At 38.1% G+C, this 23,023-nt stretch overlaps 1 protein-coding gene across 1 annotated transcript in view; it reads left to right on the forward strand.

Annotated features, from left to right (window-relative positions):
- The window catches only part of EIF3H (eukaryotic translation initiation factor 3 subunit H), an 80,753-nt gene extending 58,250 nt beyond the window's left edge, over window positions 1-22,503 (forward strand). Inside the window, exons 3-8 of the mRNA XM_084864990.1 lie at window positions 5,576-5,743; window positions 7,211-7,310; window positions 8,487-8,636; window positions 16,954-17,074; window positions 20,804-20,936; window positions 22,279-22,503. Coding sequence (XP_084721116.1) covers window positions 5,576-5,743; window positions 7,211-7,310; window positions 8,487-8,636; window positions 16,954-17,074; window positions 20,804-20,936; window positions 22,279-22,376 — 770 coding nt within the window. The 3' untranslated portion in view covers window positions 22,377-22,503. The remainder of the gene's footprint in view (window positions 1-5,575; window positions 5,744-7,210; window positions 7,311-8,486; window positions 8,637-16,953; window positions 17,075-20,803; window positions 20,937-22,278) is intronic.
- Window positions 22,504-23,023: the final 520 nt, after the last annotated feature.

Genomic DNA, 23,023 nt, shown 5'->3' on the forward strand with positions numbered 1-23,023 from the left:
ATAAGTGCTCACTAAGTGCTAGTTTCTTTCTTAGTGCTTAGCTCTACCCTTTCAGGCTATACTGTTTATTTCAAATATAATTTTATAACATTTTAAAATAATTTGGATTTGATACAGTATCATTAAGACAATAGATCCATTAAATTTTTAAAATTTAAGTTAAAATTTAAACTCTTTGTTCTTTAAGAGTTCCCTAATGAGATATCTGTAAAACACTTTCTTCCTTTTGATCTGAGAGAGCTCTAGAGTATGCTGCAGCTGTACCAGTGGTAACTTTACTTTCTGCTCATCCCTAGCCTGGCCAACTGTGGGCTATTCTTTGTTCCTGTTTTTCAATGAGAAATTTTGTTTCATGAGGGCTTCCTTAAAATAATGAAATAAAAAAGATAACCTTAAAAATGAGAATGAGGAATTGAAGGTGAAAAGAATGCTAGCTAATTATTTGACTCCTACTGAAAAGCTTCTAACCCATTTTCCTCCCCAGTGATTTTCAGGAGAACTCAAATCTCAAACGCCTGGTTATTTGGCTGAGTAACTCTATAGCATTTAAATATAGGACAACATATTATTGTATTTTCAGTGTTTTCATATTTGTAGATAAAACAGGAGAAAGCCCAACAAATGTGGTGGATTTTAAAAAATACATATTATTGTATTGATTTTAGAGAGGAAGGGAGAAAGAGGGAGAGATAGAATATCAGCGATGAGAGAGACTCATTGATCATCTGCCTCCTGCAAGCCCCCTACCAGGGATTGAGCCTGCAACTCAGCCACATGTGTCCTGACTAGGAATCAAACCATCACCTCCTGGTTCATAAGTTGACGCTCAACCACTGAGCCTGTCTGTGGCGGATTTTTGAAAGGAATAGTTATTGGGCAGCCTGCCTCAGTTAAGACAGTTTTAGTTCTCAGCAATTTAAACTTGACTATTTTTGTAAAGGGTATCTAGAAAAAGTGAATATGAATATATTGATGCCAGACTTCGGGAAATTATTTAGTTTTGTAAACCAGGCTCTTCTTTGCTTCAGAGAGACTTAACAAATTAAGACAATTGTAAAGGTTGGAGAGATTTAGAAAACTTCAGCTCATTTTAAAATCCTTTAAAGTTTTGTATCACCACCTCAGTTACATCTAAGTGTAGCTTTTGTAGAAAATTGAATTGGCTTAGTAGTAACTACTAATTAGTCTTTGACTTTCATTTGCTGTGTACTACTTCGATAGGGTGTTAGCTTTTTAAACTACAATTGTTTAAAAAGTTCTTCCCTAAACTTTTCACTATGCAATTCTGAGCCCTTCTGTTGAATATTATCATAAACTCTAAAATAGTCCCCCCTTCAAAAAGATTTTCCCCTTGCTCTTCATCTTTGGGAAATTCCCCGGGATTATTTAGCCATTAACTCAGAAGTAGTATCCTTGGTTGAAATTGCTGCTTGGGTTTCTGTTAAATAAGAGAAATTTAGAACGAAAATGAAAGCTTGTCTAACCTGGACCAGCTCTACAAAGTTGCCTATAAGTGCTTGTTTCTTACTTCATTGATCTGCATTAACTCAACAATGTGGAGTTCAGGTACTTTATGTCAAGGGGCCCCATTTTTTCTTCTTGTTAATTTGAAGAGATCTCTCTGTTCTTAGGTGTGAGGCATTCCCTAGATCTCTGTCTAGTCACGTCTTTTATATCCGCTTATTAAATAAAACTCCAGCCCAGGAACATGAGGCTGGCATGGCATGAGAGGCAAACAGCTCCAGCTCCCACTTGCCAGAGCCTGTGGGCTGACACAGTGTTGTCACAGTCACTTCCAGTTGGTATGAGCCTGTACCCTGTAGCTGGTATATTAGTGCTATAGCTCATTTGGGTTTCTTGTATGTATACCTATCCATGCTTAATAGAACTCCTGAGAGAGACTAGCATAGTCACACAAACAATGGCTTTTGTTCCAGAGATCAGAATCTGGAATGACCGGTCCTTATTTTTCTTGTAAAATTTACTGGCATGTCACCATTTCAGGATTTGTTTTTTCTTTGTATCTTCTGTAGGCCAGAGGGGTGAGTAGATGTGGTGGCAGAGATCTGTTCATTAATGGTGCTGCCTGGAAGCACAGTTTTTAAAAAATATATATATTTTATTGATTTTTTACAGAGAGGAAGGGAGAGGGATAGAGAGCTAGAAACATCGATGAGGGAGAAACATCGATCAGCTGCCTCCTGCACACTCCTACTGGGGATGTGCCTGCAACCAAGGAACATGCCCTTGACCGGAATTGAACCCGGGACCCCTCAGTCCCCAAGCCGACACACTATCCACTGAGCCAAACCTGTCCCAGCTGCTCTACATTTCTTATCTCTACTTAGGTTTACCAGGATGCTTTTGCAGGTTTTTGGTTTTGTACTTTTGAAAACTTGGGTTGGAGGAGGAGATAAAACTGTGTGGATTAAGGAAGACAAGGACTATATATCAGAAGGACACAGACCTAAAAGTCTGCAGAGATAAAGCAATTCACTTGGCTGTTTGTGAGTTGTTTTTTGTTCCTTGGTTTGTATATACATAGGAAAAAATATCACTTTTTAAGAATTTTATTGGATCAAAATGAACTTTTTAAACCATGCAGTTTTTGGAGCTTTATATGAATAGTCCTGGAGAGGACTGGCCCTCAGTGGTCCCCAGTTTTACTTTGGAGCCCAAGCAACCCATCCTTATCTTGTCACAGATCACTTGCAGTCCTTGTTTTTCCCTGTGGGGTCTCCAAGAGGACATTTTATCTTTTTTTTTTTTTTTTTTTTTTTTTTTTTTTTTTAAAGGTTGTATGTTTTTGTTTTTGTTTGATTTTTTTTTAAATTGCGATGTTAATTCCAAATCAAGATAGAGAATATCTGGAAATTTCACATAAAATAGGCCCAGCACATATTTTTGTGTGTGTGTGTAATAGCAAAATTCCACAGCATTGTGGATTTTCAAAAGCATTTTTGTCAACTCACCTCTCATTGATCTTAAATTTTTATATTCATTTATAATATTTAGAACATATGAAAATTTTAACCACGTTAAAAATAAGTTTTTAATAAAGTCTTACAAAATCTGTGTCATGGTTTTCTGAGCTGTAGAAGCAGAAAATGGAATTGCCTCCCTCTGTTTCCAGTTAAATCTCTCCATTTCTATATTCTGATTCTCATAAATAAATACAGTGGAGGATGGTAGGCAACTCCATAGGATGGCAGGCCTCATCTCTTAGTCTCTTTCCTTGCTGAGAGAAACACTTCATTTTCATTCTTTTTGCTATCCAGGGGGCTGCAAGGTAGGTAAGACTCTGGATGAAGAAGGAATTTGGAGGTTTGCTGCTGATCTGCATACTTAAAATGCTATTATAAAATCTGTTGTATTTAGGCTACTGAAGGGGAGACTTAGTAAGATATTACAGAATATCTTTCAGAGGAATGCATTGCTTTTGAAAGTATTAATATATGCTGCCTCAGGGCCTGCTTTAGTTTATGGAAAAATCATTACTTATAGTTAGCATATCTGATGAACAGTATGGAGTCATAGCATTTTGCCTGGGATGAGCTCAGATCTTTCTGGAGATGGGAAAACTAAGCATTGGAAAAGGATCATTGGCCAGCAAGATTCCCCATGGGAGAAATCTCAGAGCTGGCAAGAGAACCTTGATCTCTAGATTCAAGTCTTCTTCTCTACTATTGCCAGTTAGTAGAATTTAACTTCGGTCTATGTTAGAGCTATACGGCTTACTTAACCTGTGCTTTGGAAGTATTGATTATTTAAAGATTATCCTAGAAAATCATGTTTGTACTGTCAATTGCTTGGTAATCTCTCCCCATCTCTTCTTTCCTATCCCTTTAAAATAAATGGTAATTTGTCTGGTTCTCCCTTTACTTGTGAAAGTGAAACTTTATTTGTAAGCCAAATTGGATCAAATTTTATTGACCAAATCTGATTTTACTTTACTTTAAAAAGGTTATGGAATTTTAAAACAGTAATAGTCCAGTGGTTTTGTCCTAAATTTATGTAGCTGATATGAATCTGTTAAACTAGCTGGGGAAGGGGTCTCGTGTGCTAAAGAGACCAAAATTTAAGATGAAAGATAGATATAATACTATTGTTTTTAATTTCGTTCCTCTTTTTGAGACTATCATGTTGTGTATAAAAGGAAAAATTGAAAAACAACAACAATGTAATTCTTTCTAAAAATATTTTTATTAATTTTAGAGAGGAAGGGAAAAGGAGAGAGAGAGAAACATTAGTGATGCAAGAGAATCATTGATTGGTTGCCTCCTGCATTTTGCCACTGGGTATCGAGCCCGCAACCCAGGTATGTGCCCTTGATTGGAATCAAACCTGGGAACTTTCAGTCCTCAGGCCAAGGCTCTATCCACTGAGCCAAACTGGAGAGGGCATCAGCGTAATTCTTGAGTAGTTGATAAGTTGGCTGCCATTTTTTAATCATGAGAATTAGAACTTCCCTTGGAATAAGCAGATTTTTAATTTTTTCGCCCGGTAACTAGTGTTGAAGAATAAGACCGTACCCATCCAAGGGAAGTTCTTTACACTTTATGATCCTGAATTTTGTTTGCTTTGTGAAATTGTAGTGCTATAACCAAGGAAATGACAGACATATAACTTTACTTTTGTTGAAACTGGATTGTGCTTTAAAAATGAAATGGTTAGATTTTGAAATAAGAAATATGTTTACTCAACATAGTTATACTTTCATTATATAGAAATAGCTTAGATGTTATATTGACTATAAAATTTTCTACTGTATCACATATTTGCTATTCGTTATTAGGTTATATTGCTCTTCTAATGTTTTATTTACTGTCAGTTTGCACCTATTTTTCTAGGAATGCTGCTTTATTATATACATTGTATTTAGTTATTAATATGACAACAGCAAAAGTCATCCAATCTTTTTATTCCATACATGGAGATTAAAATAAAACTCTATTCTAATAAAAATATTATCTATTACTTAACACAAAGCAACAAGAAATAAGAAAAAGGAATTCTTTTTTAAATTTAGCATATGCAGCAGGGGGCACCAGATGAAGGCAAAAATGAATTCCTCTTTTTTTAAGCCAGCTACAGCTTGTGTCCTGTTCATATTTAAATAATGTGGTAATTGATTGTTTCCCCATTAGTTTTCCTAATGGTTTTAACTTTTCAGTTTTCAAAGCTGTGTTGAAGAAGACATTGATAACAATTCTCACTTATTGATTCCAGTGAAATTTCTTAAGTCGGTTTAGTAATTACACACATTTTTTCCTTAAGCATATACTATTTTTCAAAGGGGGGTGTGGAAACTACATTTAATAAATAATCCCTTGTTTAGCACAGGTATTATTGTGTTTTTAATACCTGTTCTACAAAATGTTTTTTCACTGATTAAAAAAGCAAAGTCCCAGTGATTTGAAATGATTTGAAAGCTTAATTTTTTCTTTGCATGTGAGCTGAATGAATTTTAAGTCTGGGAACCTATTCCCATTAGTTAATAAATAGTTGTACACAAGTTACGTTGGTGGCATCATCCAGTAATTTCTCTCTTATCCCCCTCCTCCCCATTGTTTAGTCCAATATCAGATGGAGATGATGCGCAGCCTTCGCCATGTCAACATTGACCATCTCCATGTGGGCTGGTACCAGTCCACCTACTATGGCTCATTCGTCACCAGAGCGCTCTTGGATTCTCAGTTCAGCTACCAGCATGCCATTGAAGAGTCTGTTGTTCTCATTTACGGTTTGTAGGAGTTTCCTTTATTATTCTTTTCTTCCCTTAATATTATTACTGCTACTATTTTTGCTTTCTGTCTTTTTGCCTCTAAGAGCAGCCTGGCAGGCCTTCTCAAGTAAATACCAACCCTGTTTCTGCAGCAGCCTCAGCAGCAGCTAAGTCTAGACAGGGTTTCCTTCTTTCTGTTTATTTTTCTTGCTATCAGAGCCCTGATGTGTACATTTTGGAATGCTGGAGTAGCTGCTTCATTTTTATTCCTCCATCTCCCCTCCCTCATTTGAAGGGGCTGGTGGAACTAGACCAGATGTCTAACAAACCCCGATTGCTGGAGTGTCTGGCTCTGTACGTGACTGACCAATCATAACACAGCGTGCCAAGTTTTTTTTATACCTCTGACAGCAGCGTACAAAACCTGGACTGTTTCTTAGCACAAAGATTTTTTTCTTTTCGGCCTATTTAATGGTGTTTCCTCAAGCTCTCCAGACCAGATGTTCTGTGCTGTATCAGAACTGTAGGCAATTTAACAGCTTTATAGCCTTCCCCCTCCCCAAACACTCACAGTTTGCCATATCTGGCAGACTTGCATATAGTTTCCAGCTGAGAAGTAAATGTAACGTCCTGAGTATCTGTCAGAAAAAATACTAATGAATACGATCAATCTTATGAGCTGCCCCAAAATTGTTTCAGTATGTTAACAATTGGATTACAGTAAAGAACAAGTTGTTAAAGTGTACTTATATTGGCTGGAAACATTGCATCATCAGACCTTGATGAATTTTCCACTTGTTTCAATCTATTTTGGTTTTCATTTTATCACCTATTGCTAAAAGTTTCACTGTGTTAAGTTTCAGACAACATGAATGTTAACACAGGTTTTAGGTGAATATTGGCATGCCGGAGCCGTTATCATGCAGCAAGTGCTAAGCTCCCTTACTCATGGACTGTTTAAGCAGTTAGTTTTGACATAATGAGTTTCTCTAAAACTAAAAAGATACTTTTGTCATAGCACTTTGACTTTGGTGATTTTTTAAAAATCAGCTTTAACCAAGAAATTTAAATAATGCATATTAGGATAAATTTTGTTTGCAGAGCTATTCATCTAAATTAGTTGACCGAAGAACCACACAAATGCATGCACTGAATTTTAATACTTAATATTCATCAGTATTTTTCTTCTAATTATAACATGCATATAAAATGTATAGAACATATATTTGATTTTCATCATGATTGCTGGTTCTAGTTGAGGAAATTATTCTACTTGTTACAAATAAAATTAAGTTCCTCCATTTTCACTTCCTATTTGCTATACTAGTTTGAATCTGTTTCAAATTGTGATCTGATTATTTATTTTGATCCTTATTTTGTAAAGATTATATGCTAAGTAACAGAATGTGCCTAGAGCCAAGGTCATTCAAGCACTGGTCCTGACAAAATTCTTAGTAATTTTTCTCTCTCTTTTTCTCATTTGAGATCCCATAAAAACTGCCCAAGGGTCTCTCTCACTGAAGGCATACAGACTGACTCCCAAACTGATGGAAGTTTGTAAAGAGAAGGATTTTTCTCCCGAAGCGTAAGTATTTGGGGGCCTGTAAGGCACACAGTAAAGGACTGGGTATTTTTCTTTTAAGATTTTAGTTTGCCACATTTATTGAATCCTCGGTGGTATGGAAATGTTTTTGCCATGTCGACGGTAGAAGTTTTCTGCATGGCCGAGTGCCACTTGATTTCTTCCTTTCCATGTTTAAATTGTTCTTATGGAATGTCTCATCTGTTCTCACCACGGGCGAATTCAATTGGAATGGGAATTTAATTAGCTTCTGGGTTTGAAGAAAAAATGATTAAAGGGAGATGGAATGAATGATCATCAGCTATCAAATTGTAAATTCTGTGTCAGTTTGGTTGTGGGCTGTATGTCTTATTTTCTGAGCTCCTGTTTTTTGGGATGTGTGTATAAACATTTAAAAATTCAGTAAGGAATTCCGCTTACTGGAAATATTATGGGTGCAAGTATGCATAGAATTAATCAATAAAACTGTTTTGTGATCCTATGCAATGGCATTGGAACGTTTATGTTGAAAATTCTAAGAAATACTCAGAATTCTTCATATTGTGTTCATTATAGGAATTTTTATTCTTATTATAGCGGCTTTAAGTTCATGTAGGATTGACAGACAGTTCATTGCTAGTTTCTCTTGAAATTAAGGTGCAAGGGATTTAAAAAGAAAAGCTAACTCATGAAGAGTTTCTGGGTATGGTAGGTATAACTAAACTATGAGAAGTTGCATTCTTGCAAATTCAGATGTGAAGGATTCATGTGCAATATTCTGTGAGTAGTATTCTGCTAGTTGTTAATCTCTTCGTTTCAGTAGGATTTTAAAATGAACTTGCCAAAAACTTGAGTATTTCTCTTTTCTAGCTATTTTAAATGTTTTAGAGGTAGATTATAAAGCATAACTTCCTATGACACATTTTATTATCAAGTAAATTTTGAAGATACCTGATTACAAAGAGAATAGTTTCTTTTGCCAAGAATCTTATTTTCTGGGCTTATAGCGCAAGCTCAGATCATTTTCAGTTATTCAAATATCTCCAGTTGTGCTTGACTTTAAAACATTCTCTCCCTTTTTAGAGAGTTCTAAAGAAACAAAGATCCTGGAGAGGGCCTGTTTAAGGAAAATGTATGAAATAATCAATTTAACATTTAATTCTGACCACCAGACTAAAGTATGTTTAACACGCTTCACAGATTGAAGAAGGGAAGTATCACCTTTGAGCACATGTTTGAAGAAGTGCCGATTGTAATTAAAAATTCACATCTGATCAACGTCCTAATGTGGGAGCTTGAGAAGAAGTCGGCTGTAGCAGATAAACACGAACTGCTCAGTCTTGCTAGCAGGTAAGAGTTCCTGCCTAATGAAAGTGCCTTTTTATCACTTGCTGCAAAAGATTCTTTTATTTAGACTCTAACCTATCAAACAGGAAAAAAGAATTACTTAAGCACATTTGGAGGCTACTAAGACATGTAACGACATGTAGTACTTGTCCTGGCTTGCTAAGATCCCAGGAAAAATGCCAAACAGATAAAGTGAAGCAGTGTTTGAATACAAATTAGTTCCTGTTCTAGCAGCCCTCCACTGCCTTTGCTGGATCATTGTTGCTCTGGTAAGGTAAATGCCCATAGGGGAGGTTTTATTTGGCTCAGAGTTATTTATTGTACACTGCCCTCAGAGGCAGTGGTACTATGTCTGGGTATTTAATAATGCTCGGGAGAAAAACAAAAAAACACTTTTTTCTTTTATTGGTGGCATTTGCCCTTGTTCAGATGCAGACTTTATTAGTAGAAGCTTCCCATTTGATTTCCAGCTAAACTTAGAATTTTCTGGACCTGACACTGTCTTGCTATCTTAGACAGTGGTGACATAATTTCCTCCAAGTGGCTGCTTTGTCTATCTAGTTGCTAAGATTATTTATTATATTGGTAAAACACTGACTGAAATGTTCCAAAACAGATAATTTCCTTTATGTAATTACCATGTGCCACCTCCCCTCACCCCCCATTTATTCTCTTAACAGAAATATGAATAGATTTCTATATATATAGCTTCTCTGCAAAGCCCTTTAGGCTTGATATTAGTAATTATTTTATGGCGGGTGGAGGTTAACCACAGATACATAGAGTGAAATTAAATGAACAGAGTCAGTAGTCAGTCAATATGTATTTGTTTGAATGGTTGAAAGAAAAAAAAAGTGTATTTTCTTAAGCAAACATTATAGAACAGAAGCTCAATTATTTATCAGATTTTCAGTTATCCTAGTAGAAGCTTGTACAACAGAACAATATAAGATTCTTTGTCATAAAACAAGTGGGATAAACCCAGAAGGACCAGAGAGCCCGGTATCTTCTCTAGGGTCTGGGATGGGCAGAGCTGATTGAAGTACCACTTTTCATTGCAGAATGTGCCATAGTGGCCCAGAAAGTCTTCACAGGGGAAGGAGAAGGAAACTGGATAGTGAACAAGTGCTAGGTGACACAGCCAGGTTTCGAGACTAATTTGGCACTAAAGAATATGCCGTTTAACTGCAAACATAGCCATGGTAGTTCTCTAGTTCGCTCTTTAAGGAGGTCATATTTTTCTTTACTGCTTTACAAACCCATTCGGCACACCTGTATTTAAAGCTTTAGGCTATGAACCTTTTTCAGCAGGGTTACAATTTGATGAATTAAGTATATAGTTATATAAAAATTTTAAATTTACTATGTGAAAGCTTTTGCTTATATAATTTATGTCTTCACCTTTTACCAAGCTTCCTTACTGAGCATACAAAACACATATAGCCTTTCTGTGCTTTAACATTACCAGTGGCTTGTGATGTTTGCTTATCCAAAGCATCAGCTATAATGGCCCAGAAAATGTTCCCAATTCTCCATAGCTGCTAAGATCTAGACAGTACTTCATGATAGTATTTTTCTTCTGTGTTTTATGTGAACTAGTGAGAGAGGCCCTTTGCTCTTTATGCTAAGTTATTTTAAGAGTAAATTGGTATTCCTGTTGGGAGAGAAAACTTGAAGCAAAGTTGATATCAATGGACTGTTAAATTGACCCAAATTGATAATACTACTTTACAAACTTTGTTCATCTCAAATTTTAATTTATAACATTAATCAGGCCAGTTGCCTGATTAATTTTTTTTTCTAAGAAAAATTTTTTTTCTAAGAAACCGCATCAGAAATTATTCTTAAGCAGCTCCTTAAACATTTTGCTTGATCTTGCTTTTCACAATCCATATGTGGATACCAGTTCATTGACTTACCTGGTAAATTTGCCTGTGCTGTGAATAAAACATACTACAGTTCCTTTCATTTAAAAAATTCTAATTTTTATTTTTTTTAGATGAAAGTTCTAGTAATAGCTATTTTATAGCAGCTTTTATTAGTTTTTTAAAAATATGTTACAAAAGCCTTGAGCTTTTCATACATTAAAAACATACGATTGCTTTTAGTTCCTTTTTTAAAAAAAAGTAAATGAAGGGTGGGCATCGTACATTAAAGATAAATTGGTACTGTAGCCAGAGCCGACTTATCACTGCATGTCTTGGTTGACATCTGTTTAAGTTATCTGTGTTCAGTTCTTTGTTTCCTTTGCAATAAAAGAAAAGGCTATTTTATTGAAACTCCTAACAATAACTCCCTGTTTCAGAATTCTAGTTGAACTAGTACTGAAAAGATCCCCATAAAATTGCCCTTGGTAATGGACCTGTGATTTCCTGGTATCTGTGAAATAGTTATGTATTACACTTAATTCCTTTTGCCTTACAAAGACTATTGTGCAGAGTTTTAGACTTTTTTGTTTGTTTGTGTTCTTTCACTATAATTACATTTACCTATAATACATAATGATAGTACTTTAAAGACAGTTTTTGGTGGAGAGGAAGGGTCTATTCTAGTAATACCTTTCTCATTGCTACAGTGTAGTCAGACTCCAAGATTTAAACTCTAAAAACAAATCCTAGGTCTTTCTCTGCATCTGACAGTAACTTGCCTTCATGGTTTTTCTCCATTGTCACTGTGCACCCCCATTCTCACCTCCCCATTCACCTGCTCATAGGGTTGATGAACTTTCTCTTTTGATGGTTCCACTTACAGACATAAATGACTTACTTAGTATTTAACAACTCTAACTGTGTAGTTAATTATGGCATTTCTTGCATTTAATATCATTTTGGGGGCCTCAATTCTTCTAAAATGAGATTAAATGAAAGAAATTCTGTAATTAACTTAGGCCAGTGGTCGGCAAACTCATTAGTCAACAGAGCCAAATATCAACAGTACAAAGATTGAAATTTCTTTTGAGAGCCACATTTTTTAAACTTAGACTTACTCTAATACCACTTCTTCAAAATAGACTCGTCCAGGCTGTGGTATTTTGTGGAAGAGCCACACTCAAGGGGCCAAAGAGCTGTATGTGGCTCGTGAGCCGCTATTTGCCTACCATGGACTTAGGCCAGTCCCAGCCCCTCCTCTCCTGCCCTCTCAGTATCCAAATTTTTTCCTCTGCCCTCCTTCCTTAGATATCTTCAGTTTCTCTGGGCTGTTTCTTTTTTACCTTATTTATTAACTTATTTTTCCCAATGTTAGAAATTTTTGGAAATGTTCAACTCTTCAGAAAAACAATACAATGAACACTCATATTCCTTTACCTAGATTCAACAGTTGTGTACTTTGCCACATTTGCCCTGGCTCTCTATCTACACACATAAAAACGTGTATTCTCCCCTTCCCCAACCATTTGAAAGAAAATTAGACATTGACTCTTAACCCGTAAAGATTTGAAGTGCATCTCTTAAGAATAAGGACATTTAAACTTGAAGTTACAAAAAGAACATCTTTTGACCGTATGCCATTATTATCCATTTTCTTTTACCTTTTGCTTCATTTCCTTCCTTCCTTCCTTCCTTCCTTCCTTCCTTCCTTCCTTCCTTCCTTCCTTCCTTCCTTCCTTCCTTCCTATATATTTTATTGATTTTTTACAGAGAGGAAGGGAAAGGGATAGACAGCTAGAAACATCGACAAGAGAGAAACATCGACTAGCTGCCTCCTGCACGCCCCCCCCACTGGGGATGTGCCCACAACCAAGGTACATGCCTTTGACCTGAATCGAACCTGGGACCCTTCAGTCTGCAGACCGACCTCTATCCACTGAGCCAAACTGGTTTCAGCCATTTTCTTTTTTTTATAGTTAAAATTTTTAATAGAATTTTCTACATGTTAGGTGTTTTCTCATTTCCCACTTATCTCCAACACTTAGTGCTCCATCTATTCTGTGTTGTTGGAGTTCTCACTAAAGTCGCAGAAGATGCTTTTATTGCTATGTTGCCAGATGTAACATAGAGTCTTTCAGACTCTTAAACATTTAGTTTGTTGATAACCTTTGGAGTCTGAAACCTCAGCTTCTTATTTCCCACGGTGAGCCCTCTTTTGCCCATCCCTGAATATCCGTGTTCCTCGGGGCTGTCTTCTCAGAGTGCATTCCTGGAGTGACTTCATCTGACTTCCACGTCTCTGCCTTAGGCCAGGACCTCATTATTTCTGCTCCTTATTCCTCTCACAGTCTCCTACCATCCTTCTTTTAACCTTTTCCTTTTTCATTGCAGTGATCTTGCTAAATGCAAATTATATGTTCCTCTTACTCCTTTGCTTAAACTTTTTGTCCTCCAATCGAGGATTAGAGTCCTTGTTTCTAAGAGTCCCTGTGTTGTGACTGTTGTCTGCCTTAGTTTCATTGCTGTTCATTTCCTCCATTCTTGCCCATTTCCTGCTCTCCTGGTATACAGATTACTTGTAGTTCCTCAAATGCCTTGTGCTTTTCCATGAACATGCTGCCTGTGCCCAGTATCTGCAGTGACCCATCCTGCCTTCCTTGTCTCCAAATCCCATTTCCAACTCCTTTTCAAAATCTCAAAATTCAGTGGTCACATAATTCAGAAAGTCTCATCTGATCTACCAAACTATGCTTCTGTTCTGTTATAGCAGTTGTCACCACTGTGTTATATTTATCTTTTTGCCTTCCTCTCTTCTCGCTAGAATGTGTTGAGTGCAATCGTGGCTTACAGAGTGTAACTCCTAGTATTTAACAGTGCTAGCGAAGTTAGTATGTACTTGATAACATGTGTTGGAAGAATACATTGGAGATAACACAATATTGTTAAATTTTAACCCTGAAGTTATTTGGAAAACAGTGTGACTATAATGAAATGGACCAGGACATTTGATTAGCTATGGGGAAACAAAGTTGAAAGTGATTCACAAAATTACAATGAGCCGAAACCTGTTTGGGCGTCGGCCTGCGGGGACTAAAAGGTCCCAGGTTCGATTCCAGTCAAGGACATGTACCTTGGTTGTGGGCCATCCCCAGTAGGGGATGTGCAAGAGGCAGCTGATTGATGTTTCTCTCTCATCGTTGTTTCTAGCTTTCTATCCCTCTCCCCTCCTCTCTGTAAAAACTCAATAATATATATATATATATATATATATATATATATATATATATATATATATAGTATGTATATATATATATATATAATGAAATAAGATAAATAGGAAATAAAGCTTTAATTTGAAAAAAGCACTTGATTCCTAGACAGGTTAATTCACTTGGTCAAGGTTATATAGGTAGTGCCAGACTTGGGATTAAATGGTAAATTTATTGATACACTCACACATACACCAACAAACACACCAGTTCTATGAGCTTCTACTGTTTAAGAAAGAGCCAAAAACTTTCGAATTTTCTTCAAGTTACAGATGTAATCCATATAGAATTCATACTTTAACTAGATTTACTTTCATTTATTCCCAATATTTCCAGTCTCTGTGTTCCTCAGCTTTCTTCTCCTCTGGATGCTGAAATCAACCATGCAACTGCTTAAAGCAGGAAACTGGGTATCCGCCTTGATTCTTGATTCCCTGCTCAGTTCTGCCCACTTTTCTCCATGCTTATTGCCCCACCCTAGCCCAAGCCAGCTCTGTTTTTCTCTGTACTACCGCAGTAGAGGCGGTGTGTGTGTGTGTGTGTGTATGTGTGTGTGTATGTGTGTGTGTGTAGTTTTAAAAGTAGAAATAAAATTCACATAGAATACGCCCTAGCTGGTTTGGTTCAGTGGATAAAGCATCAGCCTGTGGACTGAAAGGTTCCAGGTTTGATTTCAGTCAAGGTCCCAGGTTGTGGGCTCGATCCCCAGTAGGGGGTGAGCAGGAGGCAGCCAGTCAGTGATTCTCTTTCATTATTGATGTTTCTATCTTTCTCTTCTCCCTTCCTCTCTGAAGTCAATAAAAATATATTTTTTAAAAATTCACATAGAATAAAACCCTCCATATTAGCCATTTTAATGTACTCACAGTATTGTACAACCATCACCATTAATTCCAGAACATTTTCATCACCCTGAACAGAAACCCTTACTCACTAAGCAGTTACTCCTCCTTCCCCAACCCCTGGCCACACTGATTACTTTTTGTGTGTATGGATTGCCTGTTCTGGATGTTTCATATAAACGGAACCATATAGTAAGTGGCCTTTTATATCTGGCTTCTTTCACTTAGTGTAATATTTTTCAGTTTCACTCATGTGTCAGTACTGCATTCTTTTTATGACTCAGTAGTATTCTGTTGTACAAATAAAGTACAATTTATCCATTCACTCTTCGATAGACATTTGGGGCTTTTCCACTTTTTGGTTGTTAAGAATATTGCACCTATTAACGTGCATGTACAAGTTTTGGTATGAGCATGTTTTCAGTTCTCTGGAGTATATACCGAGGTGTGGAATTGCTGGGTCATCTATTAACTCTACATTTAACTTTCTGAGGAACCATCAAACTGTTTTCCACAGCAGCTGTACCATTTTTATTTTACTCCTACAACAATGTATGAGTGTTCCATTTTCTCTACATCTTTGCCAGAGTCCACAATAGACTCTTAACTGGTTTCCTGGTTCCTACACTCCAGTCTGTTCTCTGCATGGCAGAAGAGTGGTTTTCTTTCTTCCTTTCCTTTCCTTTTTCTTTTCTGTCCTGGCCTGGCCTGGCCTGTCCTGTCCCGTCCCGCCCTGTCCCGTCCTGTCCTTCCCTGTTCAAGATTTTAGAGGAGGAAGAGAGAGAAACTTCCATCAGTTGCCTCCCACAGCCAGGGTATGTGCCCTGACCAGGAATTGAACCCACCACCTTTTGGTGTAAAGGGTGATGCTCCAACCAGCTGAGCCAATCCAGGGTCAGAGTGGTCATTTGAAAATTTAAGGCAAAACACGTCACAGATGAGTAGAACTCAGGGCACCATTCACCTGAAGGTGTAGAGTCTCATTCACACTGTGTGACTAATGGGCGCTGTGTGGTGCAGCTAATGACTTGCCATGTGTGCTTGTCTGAGCTCTCTACCCTATCACTGTCCGCCAGCCATGCCCATCCTCTTCTTTTTATCTGTCTAGTTCTCTCCCATCTCAGGCCTTCAGCATGTGCTTTCTTCTACCTACATTCCTTCTTGCATGGCTGATTCATCTAATCCTTTGCTTTCACCCTGTCATCTCCTTAGAGTGATATTTTGACTGTATTACTCAAAGTGTCTCTCTACTTCCCCCTTTCTTCTCAGCACCCCGCTCTAACCCCGCCCCACCCCCCAAAATCAATTATAAGCTCAGTGAAGATAGAGACTGTGAATCTCATTCACTATTGTCTCCCTATTTGCTAACACTGAACTGGAACATAATGGGTCTTCAGTGAATGAATGAATACTGTTTGTCAGCTCGTTGCTCTATAGTACACACATGTAGTAGCAGGTCCTCCGATGGCAGGAGATAGTTGCAGGCAGAAATCATTATGATGGTCGTCGTCCTAGCTGGGACATCAGAGACAAACACAAAGTGATGTGCATTGGTATCACGTTATAAGAAAGTTTTGGTAAATGAGCTGCAGTCGACCTTTTTGGAGAAGGGATGTGCATTGGTATCACGTTATAAGAAAGTTTTGGTAAATGAGCTGCAGTCGACCTTTTTGGAGAAGGGATGTGCATTGGTATCACGTTAAAAGAAAGTTTTGGTAAATGAGCTGCAGTCGACATTTTTGGAGAAGGAAAGAAGTGACTGCACCACAGATTCTAGAAAGAGCAAGAGGAAAGGAGCCCACTTTCTTGCTGCACTTGGCTTCACAGAACCAATGCTGCTGCTGCTGCTGCTGCTGATTTAGAACCTACTAGATAGAGACCTCGCTCGTGTGCCCGAAGCGTTAGTCTGTTTGCATGGTTCTTCCTTTCTGTGGCTGCTGATTTAAGTGTTTTGGTGCACAGTTGGGGGAGGGGATGCTAAGGAAAAGGGCTCAGGAGTACTGAAACTTGGTTGTAAAAAAAAGTATTCATTGGCGATATCCTGCTAGGTATGTTGAACAGTTCCTATCCTGACATGCAAATGCTCTGACAATAAGAAGCTGAGTTATTTCAGATATGGAAGGTTAAATACCAACCTGACTCAGAGACTTCCCTCTACCCTTGCTTTCAGGTGTACTGGGCTCCTGTTCTTTTATTTATTTTATTTATTTTTTAAAATAAATATTTGTTGATGGCCCCTGTTCTTTTAGCAAATGGCAGATAAGTAAGTTTAATATCTACAGCTGTGGTGGAGCCATAACTTGAAAATATGACATGTCATTATATTTATTTCACATTTCAGCAGTCATTTGGGAAAGACTCTACAGTTGCTGATGGACAGAGTGGATGAAATGAGCCAAGATATAGTTAAATATAATACATACATGAGGAACACGAGTAAACAGCAGCAACAGAAACACCAGGTGGGTATTAGAGAAAAATTCGACAAACAGAATTCCTTTCTAACTTTGATGCTTTGAGAGTCATCTTCAAAATGACCTAAATTAATTTTGATAAAGCATTGAGATATAAAGTTAGTAGCTCTATATCATATTTAAAAAGACTATTCTGTATGTATTATGTTCCTAATATGTTATTTATAAGTTGTACTTAAAAATACCTGTCATAGAGAGAGCCATTTATAAGCTCAGTGTAATGCCAAGGTTATGCAAATAAGAGTTACATTTATTGAGACAATCAGAGGCAAAGAAATTCTAGAGTGTCACAGCTCATTTCTTTACTAACTATAATTGGTTTGGTAGTGGCTCATTGCAGCATAGTTAGCAATCTTCAGTTCATTTAAAAAACTGAGCTATTGTGATTAAGAGCAAGCAATTTTGATAGAAAATAATAGACCAACTGCTGTGAAGTAGATGGTATAATATAGATAAAAACCCTAGAATTACCTGAAGACTCTCATATACACATATACTACTAGGGCCATTTAACCTTTTCTTTATTAGCATTGCTGAAGGCCACATGATTTTCACAGTTCTTGGAATGTTGTTTTGGGGCTGTATTGCTCTGCAATGTTTTTAATATTTGATTCATAGATAAGTGGATTCCAGAATGTTTATATGGGAAAGTATTTGTATATGACTATTTTGTATTCATTAAAATGCACTTTAAACTAGATGTTCTTAATAGTAGGATTCTAAGCATAACTAACTGGTTCTGAGAGAGTTGTATTAAAATTTTTGTATATCAGTGTTTATTTATTTAGTGAAATTTAAATTCTTTGTTTCTGCCATACTTAGAATTGTAAACACGCATATAAAGTATTTTAGCTGAAAAAAATGGTGGTGCTGATGGTGAAAATATCTGATAACTGAGGGGAAAAAACCCTGCTTTATTTCATTAAAGAACTCAACCTGGGATGTCAAATTGAAAAATCTGTCACCTGTGAGACTATTGATTCTGAAAAACAATCTTACAGATTGTTCCAGAATTCTAATATGTCTTAAATTTTTGTGTTTGATGTTTATTCTTACTGACCATTCAGAACCCCTACTAAATATAGGAATCTTTGCAAAGCAAGTTACTTCTCTACTTTAGGAAGAGCTGTTATTTCCCTTGGTTGTAGGACTCTAAGAACTTAAAATTTTAAAACTGTGTGTGAGATGTTATTTCCACCTGCTTTTGAAAACAAGTATGAGCTCTTGATTGTGATTTGATTCATAAGTTTGTAGGTGTTCTATACCTTTATTTATAACCCCACCTTCTCTTCAGAGACTCATAGGAATCCAAAGTTTGAAAGCATTATCTGAGCTAATATTCATTCCTAGCTATAGACCTAAAGCACAGGTTTATCTTTTGTTAATAGTAATAGTAGTTACTTATTTAATAATAGTGATGCTGCTGCTAAAGTAATCTATACTAGTAATAGGGAAATATACAACTTATCCATTACAGCGGCACAGCACGACCAGATCAGCAGGCTGCATCCCTGCCCTCTGCTCAGGCAGCTGCAAGGCCCGGGGTGGGATAGGATACGATACGATAGGAGGGAATAAGAAAGGAGAGGAAGGCAGGCCTGCATGCAGACAGGCTGAGAGGAGAAACAAAAATATAGAAAGAGAACAAGAAAAAGACGCAGGAGTGGAAAAGGGAAGGAAACACGGGGCTGCACACCGGAGGGGATGGGACTGTAGGGAGCGGGGAGCAGGTGTGCCCAGCAAGGGGCGGGGTGGGAGCCCTGCTCAGATGCAGGAGGAGGGTCGTGGCCCCTGGTGCAGGCCATTGGCGTGCAGGCACCCGAGGCCTTCTGGGTGGAGGCGCGTCTGCTTTGTGGTAGCAGCAGCATCCAGGCCTCGTGGGCCTCGGTAATGGGAGCAGGACAGTGGCGAGGAGGCTGGGGAAGTGGGGGTGGTGAAAACCTGGCTGGGACTGAGCCCTGGGCTGGGGGTTATCGCCCCCTCACCCCCAACGGAAGCTTTATGAAGGGAGGGAGAGAAGGAAGAACTTTCTAAAGGAGTCAATAGAGAGAGAGCAGAGTTAAAGAAGAGGATGTATGAGTGAACTGTAGGAGCTATATAGGAGCTATAATGAAAATCAAGTATAGTTGTGTACTGGGGACAGATTTTAAAAGTAGGAGTCAGAAAAGAAAGAAGATAATAAGTGATAGTGAATAATTAGGCAGGTAGATAGATATTAAAACAGTGGAAGTAAGTATAGATGAATGTATGGGAAAGGTAGGATGAGAGACAAAGAGGGAAGGAAAAGTTTTAAAGGGGAGCCAGTAGAGCTTAAAAGGAGAATGGGAAGAGGGAAGAAATGGGGGAGGGAGCAAAGCAGGTCCAAGGGAGGAAGTGAAGAAAAAAATTAAGGTGGGAAGGAAAGAAAAGGAGAGGGAGGGCAGGGCTAAAAATAAAGGAAAGAAGGAATGTGGGGAGGGAGGGAGGGTACGAAAAAGATGGGAAAAAGGATGATGGAACATAAGTAGGAAATACGGAGGGAAGAAAAGTTTACCAATGTTGAGTCAGTAGGAAAAAGTGTTACATAAAGGAGAGAGGAAAAATGTGTGAGAGGGAGAAGCCAATAAGGAAGTCAAATATAATTGTATATGAAGGAGATAAGATTAAAAAAAAAAAAAATTAATAGGGCCCTAACTGGTTTGGCTCAGTGGATAGACCATCAGCCTGCGGACTGAAGGGTCCCAGGTTTGATTCCGTTGAAGGGCATGCATCTTGGTTGTGGGCACATCTCCAAGTGTGTGCAGGAGGTAGCTGATCAATGTTTCTCTCTCATCGATGTTTCTAACTCTCTACTCCTCTCTGTAAAAAAATCAGTAAAACATACTTTTTTAAAATAAAAAAAAATTAAAAAAATTAATAGGGGCAACCAGGCTGGCAGGGGAGGGCAGTTCCAGGGCATCAGGCAGGCAGGCAGAGTGGTTCGAGCAGGTGCACCTCTAGTCTCTCTCTATATAAAAGCCTAAGCAACTGTCCGACCAGTAGCTATGATGCACAATGATCATCAGGGGGCAAATGCTCAACACAGGAGCTGTCAAGCTGCAGCGATGGCAGCTGTGGTTCTCAGGTGACGCACCCAGAACCAGAGAGGAGGGAGCCCAATTCTGGGGTGTGTCACCCGAGAACTGCCCTCTTGCAATCCGGGACCTCTTGGGGGATATTGGAGAGTTGTTTTTGGTCCGATCCTCGCAGGCCAGGCTGAGAGACCTACTGGTGCATGAATCTGTGCACCAGGCCTCTAGTATAGTAATAACATCATCAGTATTGTTGTTTTGGTCAGTAGGGATAGTTGAAAGAATTCCTTCTGTGGTAGTTCCATCTCTTAATTATTAAAATTAAGATGATTTGTACTTACAATGTTGTCATTTATCCCATAGTTATAAATGGTCACGTTTCTCCCTTTCATACACTAACTAATCTTGAGCTGCTTTGCCTCGTAAGCATCCTGTTTCTCACATAATCAGTCCCCCCCTCCCCACCCCAAATTGCTAGTCATAGATTCTTAAAGCTCAGAGTGACTGGAATTTACAGCAAAGGAATTTTCTTCTAAGGTTGTGATACTTAGGCTCTTAGAAGCAAGAATTACCAAGGATTAACCCTTGATAAACCGGATTGGAAGTTGGAGCTTTCTTTCTCCTCCGGTAGAGAAAAATAACCAAGTCCTTTCCCTCTGAATTTCAGTATCAGCAGCGTCGCCAGCAGGAGAACATGCAGCGGCAGAGTCGAGGAGAACCCCCGCTTCCTGAGGAGGATCTTTCCAAGCTCTTCAAACCGCCGCAGCCCCCAGCCAGGATGGATTCTCTGCTCATCGCAGGTACTGTCCGCCAGCGCAAATGCGGCAGTTTTCTCTGCTGTTTGGAAAGTAGGCAGCAGTTAGAGGTTTGAGAAAACAGAGAATGTACATCATAAAAGCTAATGCATTTAACATGGTTGAAGGACAAATTTGAGTCTAGTACCTATAATTTCTGAAATTAAAGAATTTGTCAGTCTTTTATTTTCCAGGTCCTTTCAGTGCTTCACTGTGTTTCTTTGTACATTTTTGAGATGGCATTATAAACTCTCTAAAACGGGAAGGTTTTATTTGCGTTATCTTCCATGGGAAGTAAAAACCTTTTTTACAGTCTTGTAATGTAGCAGATCATTTAGCTTGAGCCTTTTGCTTTTCCTGTTGGAGCACAGCACTGAGCCCAAGTCTGTGTGGGAGTTTGAATTGATTGAGTTTTCTGACTCAACAGGGTGTGTTTCCCTTACTTAGACTTAAATTGTAGCAACATGAATGCAATTCTGGATGGACTTTTTCGGGGAGTACTTAACATTTAACACCTCCTCTAAGTGGCAGAGTTTTTATTTCCTACTCTAGGACTTGATTTAGAATATTTAACATTCTATATAAACGTTAAATACTATTTGAGGCATTTATTGGATCGAAAACCCTATGCAAAGAAAAGCTGATCTTCTACAATTCCCATTGATATATTTCTATTGAACTATTTTTAGAATGGAGGAAAATCTAAATTCTATAAAGCTTTCTTGTACCCACATAAATTAAATTTGAGAAACTGAGACACATTCCTTACTAACGGTCCAGTGCAAGCAGAATTGTATTTCTCATACTTTCAGAAAATATGTAATTATTGCAGCAGATTAGATCATTAGTTTTATGACTTAAAAGCAGTGTGTCCTTTCTGCATGGGGATTCTGTCTGTGCTCTGCTCTGTGTAGCTTTGGGGCAGAGGAGTGCTCAGTGTTTCCAGAGCACAGACTGGAAACCACTGTACTTGCTCAGGCCTAGGTCAGCTTAGTTTGCAGTTCTTTCTACCTGCTAACAAGACCAGTGCTGTTTTCTACCACGTGCAGCATTAATTTCAGCTGCATAGTCAGTACATTTTGATTGACAGCTAATATGTTCGTAACTGCTGATGATCTTTTTGAAAGTTGTAATTTTTCCTATGTAACCTAGAGCAGAAGATAGCTTAAGAACTTCTAATCTTTATTATCCCTATGGAAAAATAGAATTGATTCTTATATCCTCTTAAAACAAAACAAAACAAAACACTGATGGTTCTGTGTTGTGTTGACCTTCTTATTTGAATTCCAGATCATTTTATAATTTGAGGAACATTACAATTCTCTCTCTTACTTTCCCAAATGCACAGGCCAGATTAACACTTACTGCCAGAACATCAAGGAATTCACTGCCCAGAACTTAGGCAAACTCTTCATGGCCCAGGCTCTCCAAGAATACAACAGCTAAGAAAAGGAAGTTTCCAGAAAAGGAGTTAATGTGGACTCTTAAGATCACAGAGACACAGCTCTTGGAAGAAATATATTTGTATCTTGAAAAGTCTTTCTAGCCAATAATAAAATATTAATTAAAACAATCTTGAGTGCTTGCTCATTTGGATTGAGACATATTAGTTGCTTATTTTTGTCTTCCTCTACCTATTAATTTCCAAAATATAAAAGTCTTCACCAGAAACTTCATCAGGCTCTGACCTTCGTCCATCACCTTGGCTCTCCCTGAGCTGCCACCTCTCAATGACACAGTCCAGTACTGCTTGTCCCAACTCCTGACCCAGAGGCCTGGAACCCAGTGTGAATCCTAGCACTTCATCGTTCAAGGCCCCGGTACCACAGACTCCATGTTGTTGCCCCACCCCTAGCCTGGAATTGCTCAGGGAGCTTCCCAGAGGTCCGTCTTTTTGTTTCCTCGGGTGATGGTTGGACAGTCCTCATGCCCATAGGCCATTGGACACAGGTATTTAAAATAAATCACTTTACCAAAGGACTATATTTTATATGAAAATGAAATTCATTCTGTGTGTGTTCAAATTTAGAACTTCATATTTATCTTTTCCATACCATGATATAAATTCTGCTAAAAGCAGGTTTGGGTGGAGA

This window comes from Pipistrellus hanaki (assembly GCF_964339955.1).
Source record: "Pipistrellus hanaki genome assembly, chromosome: 17".
NCBI lineage: Eukaryota > Metazoa > Chordata > Mammalia > Chiroptera > Vespertilionidae > Pipistrellus > Pipistrellus hanaki.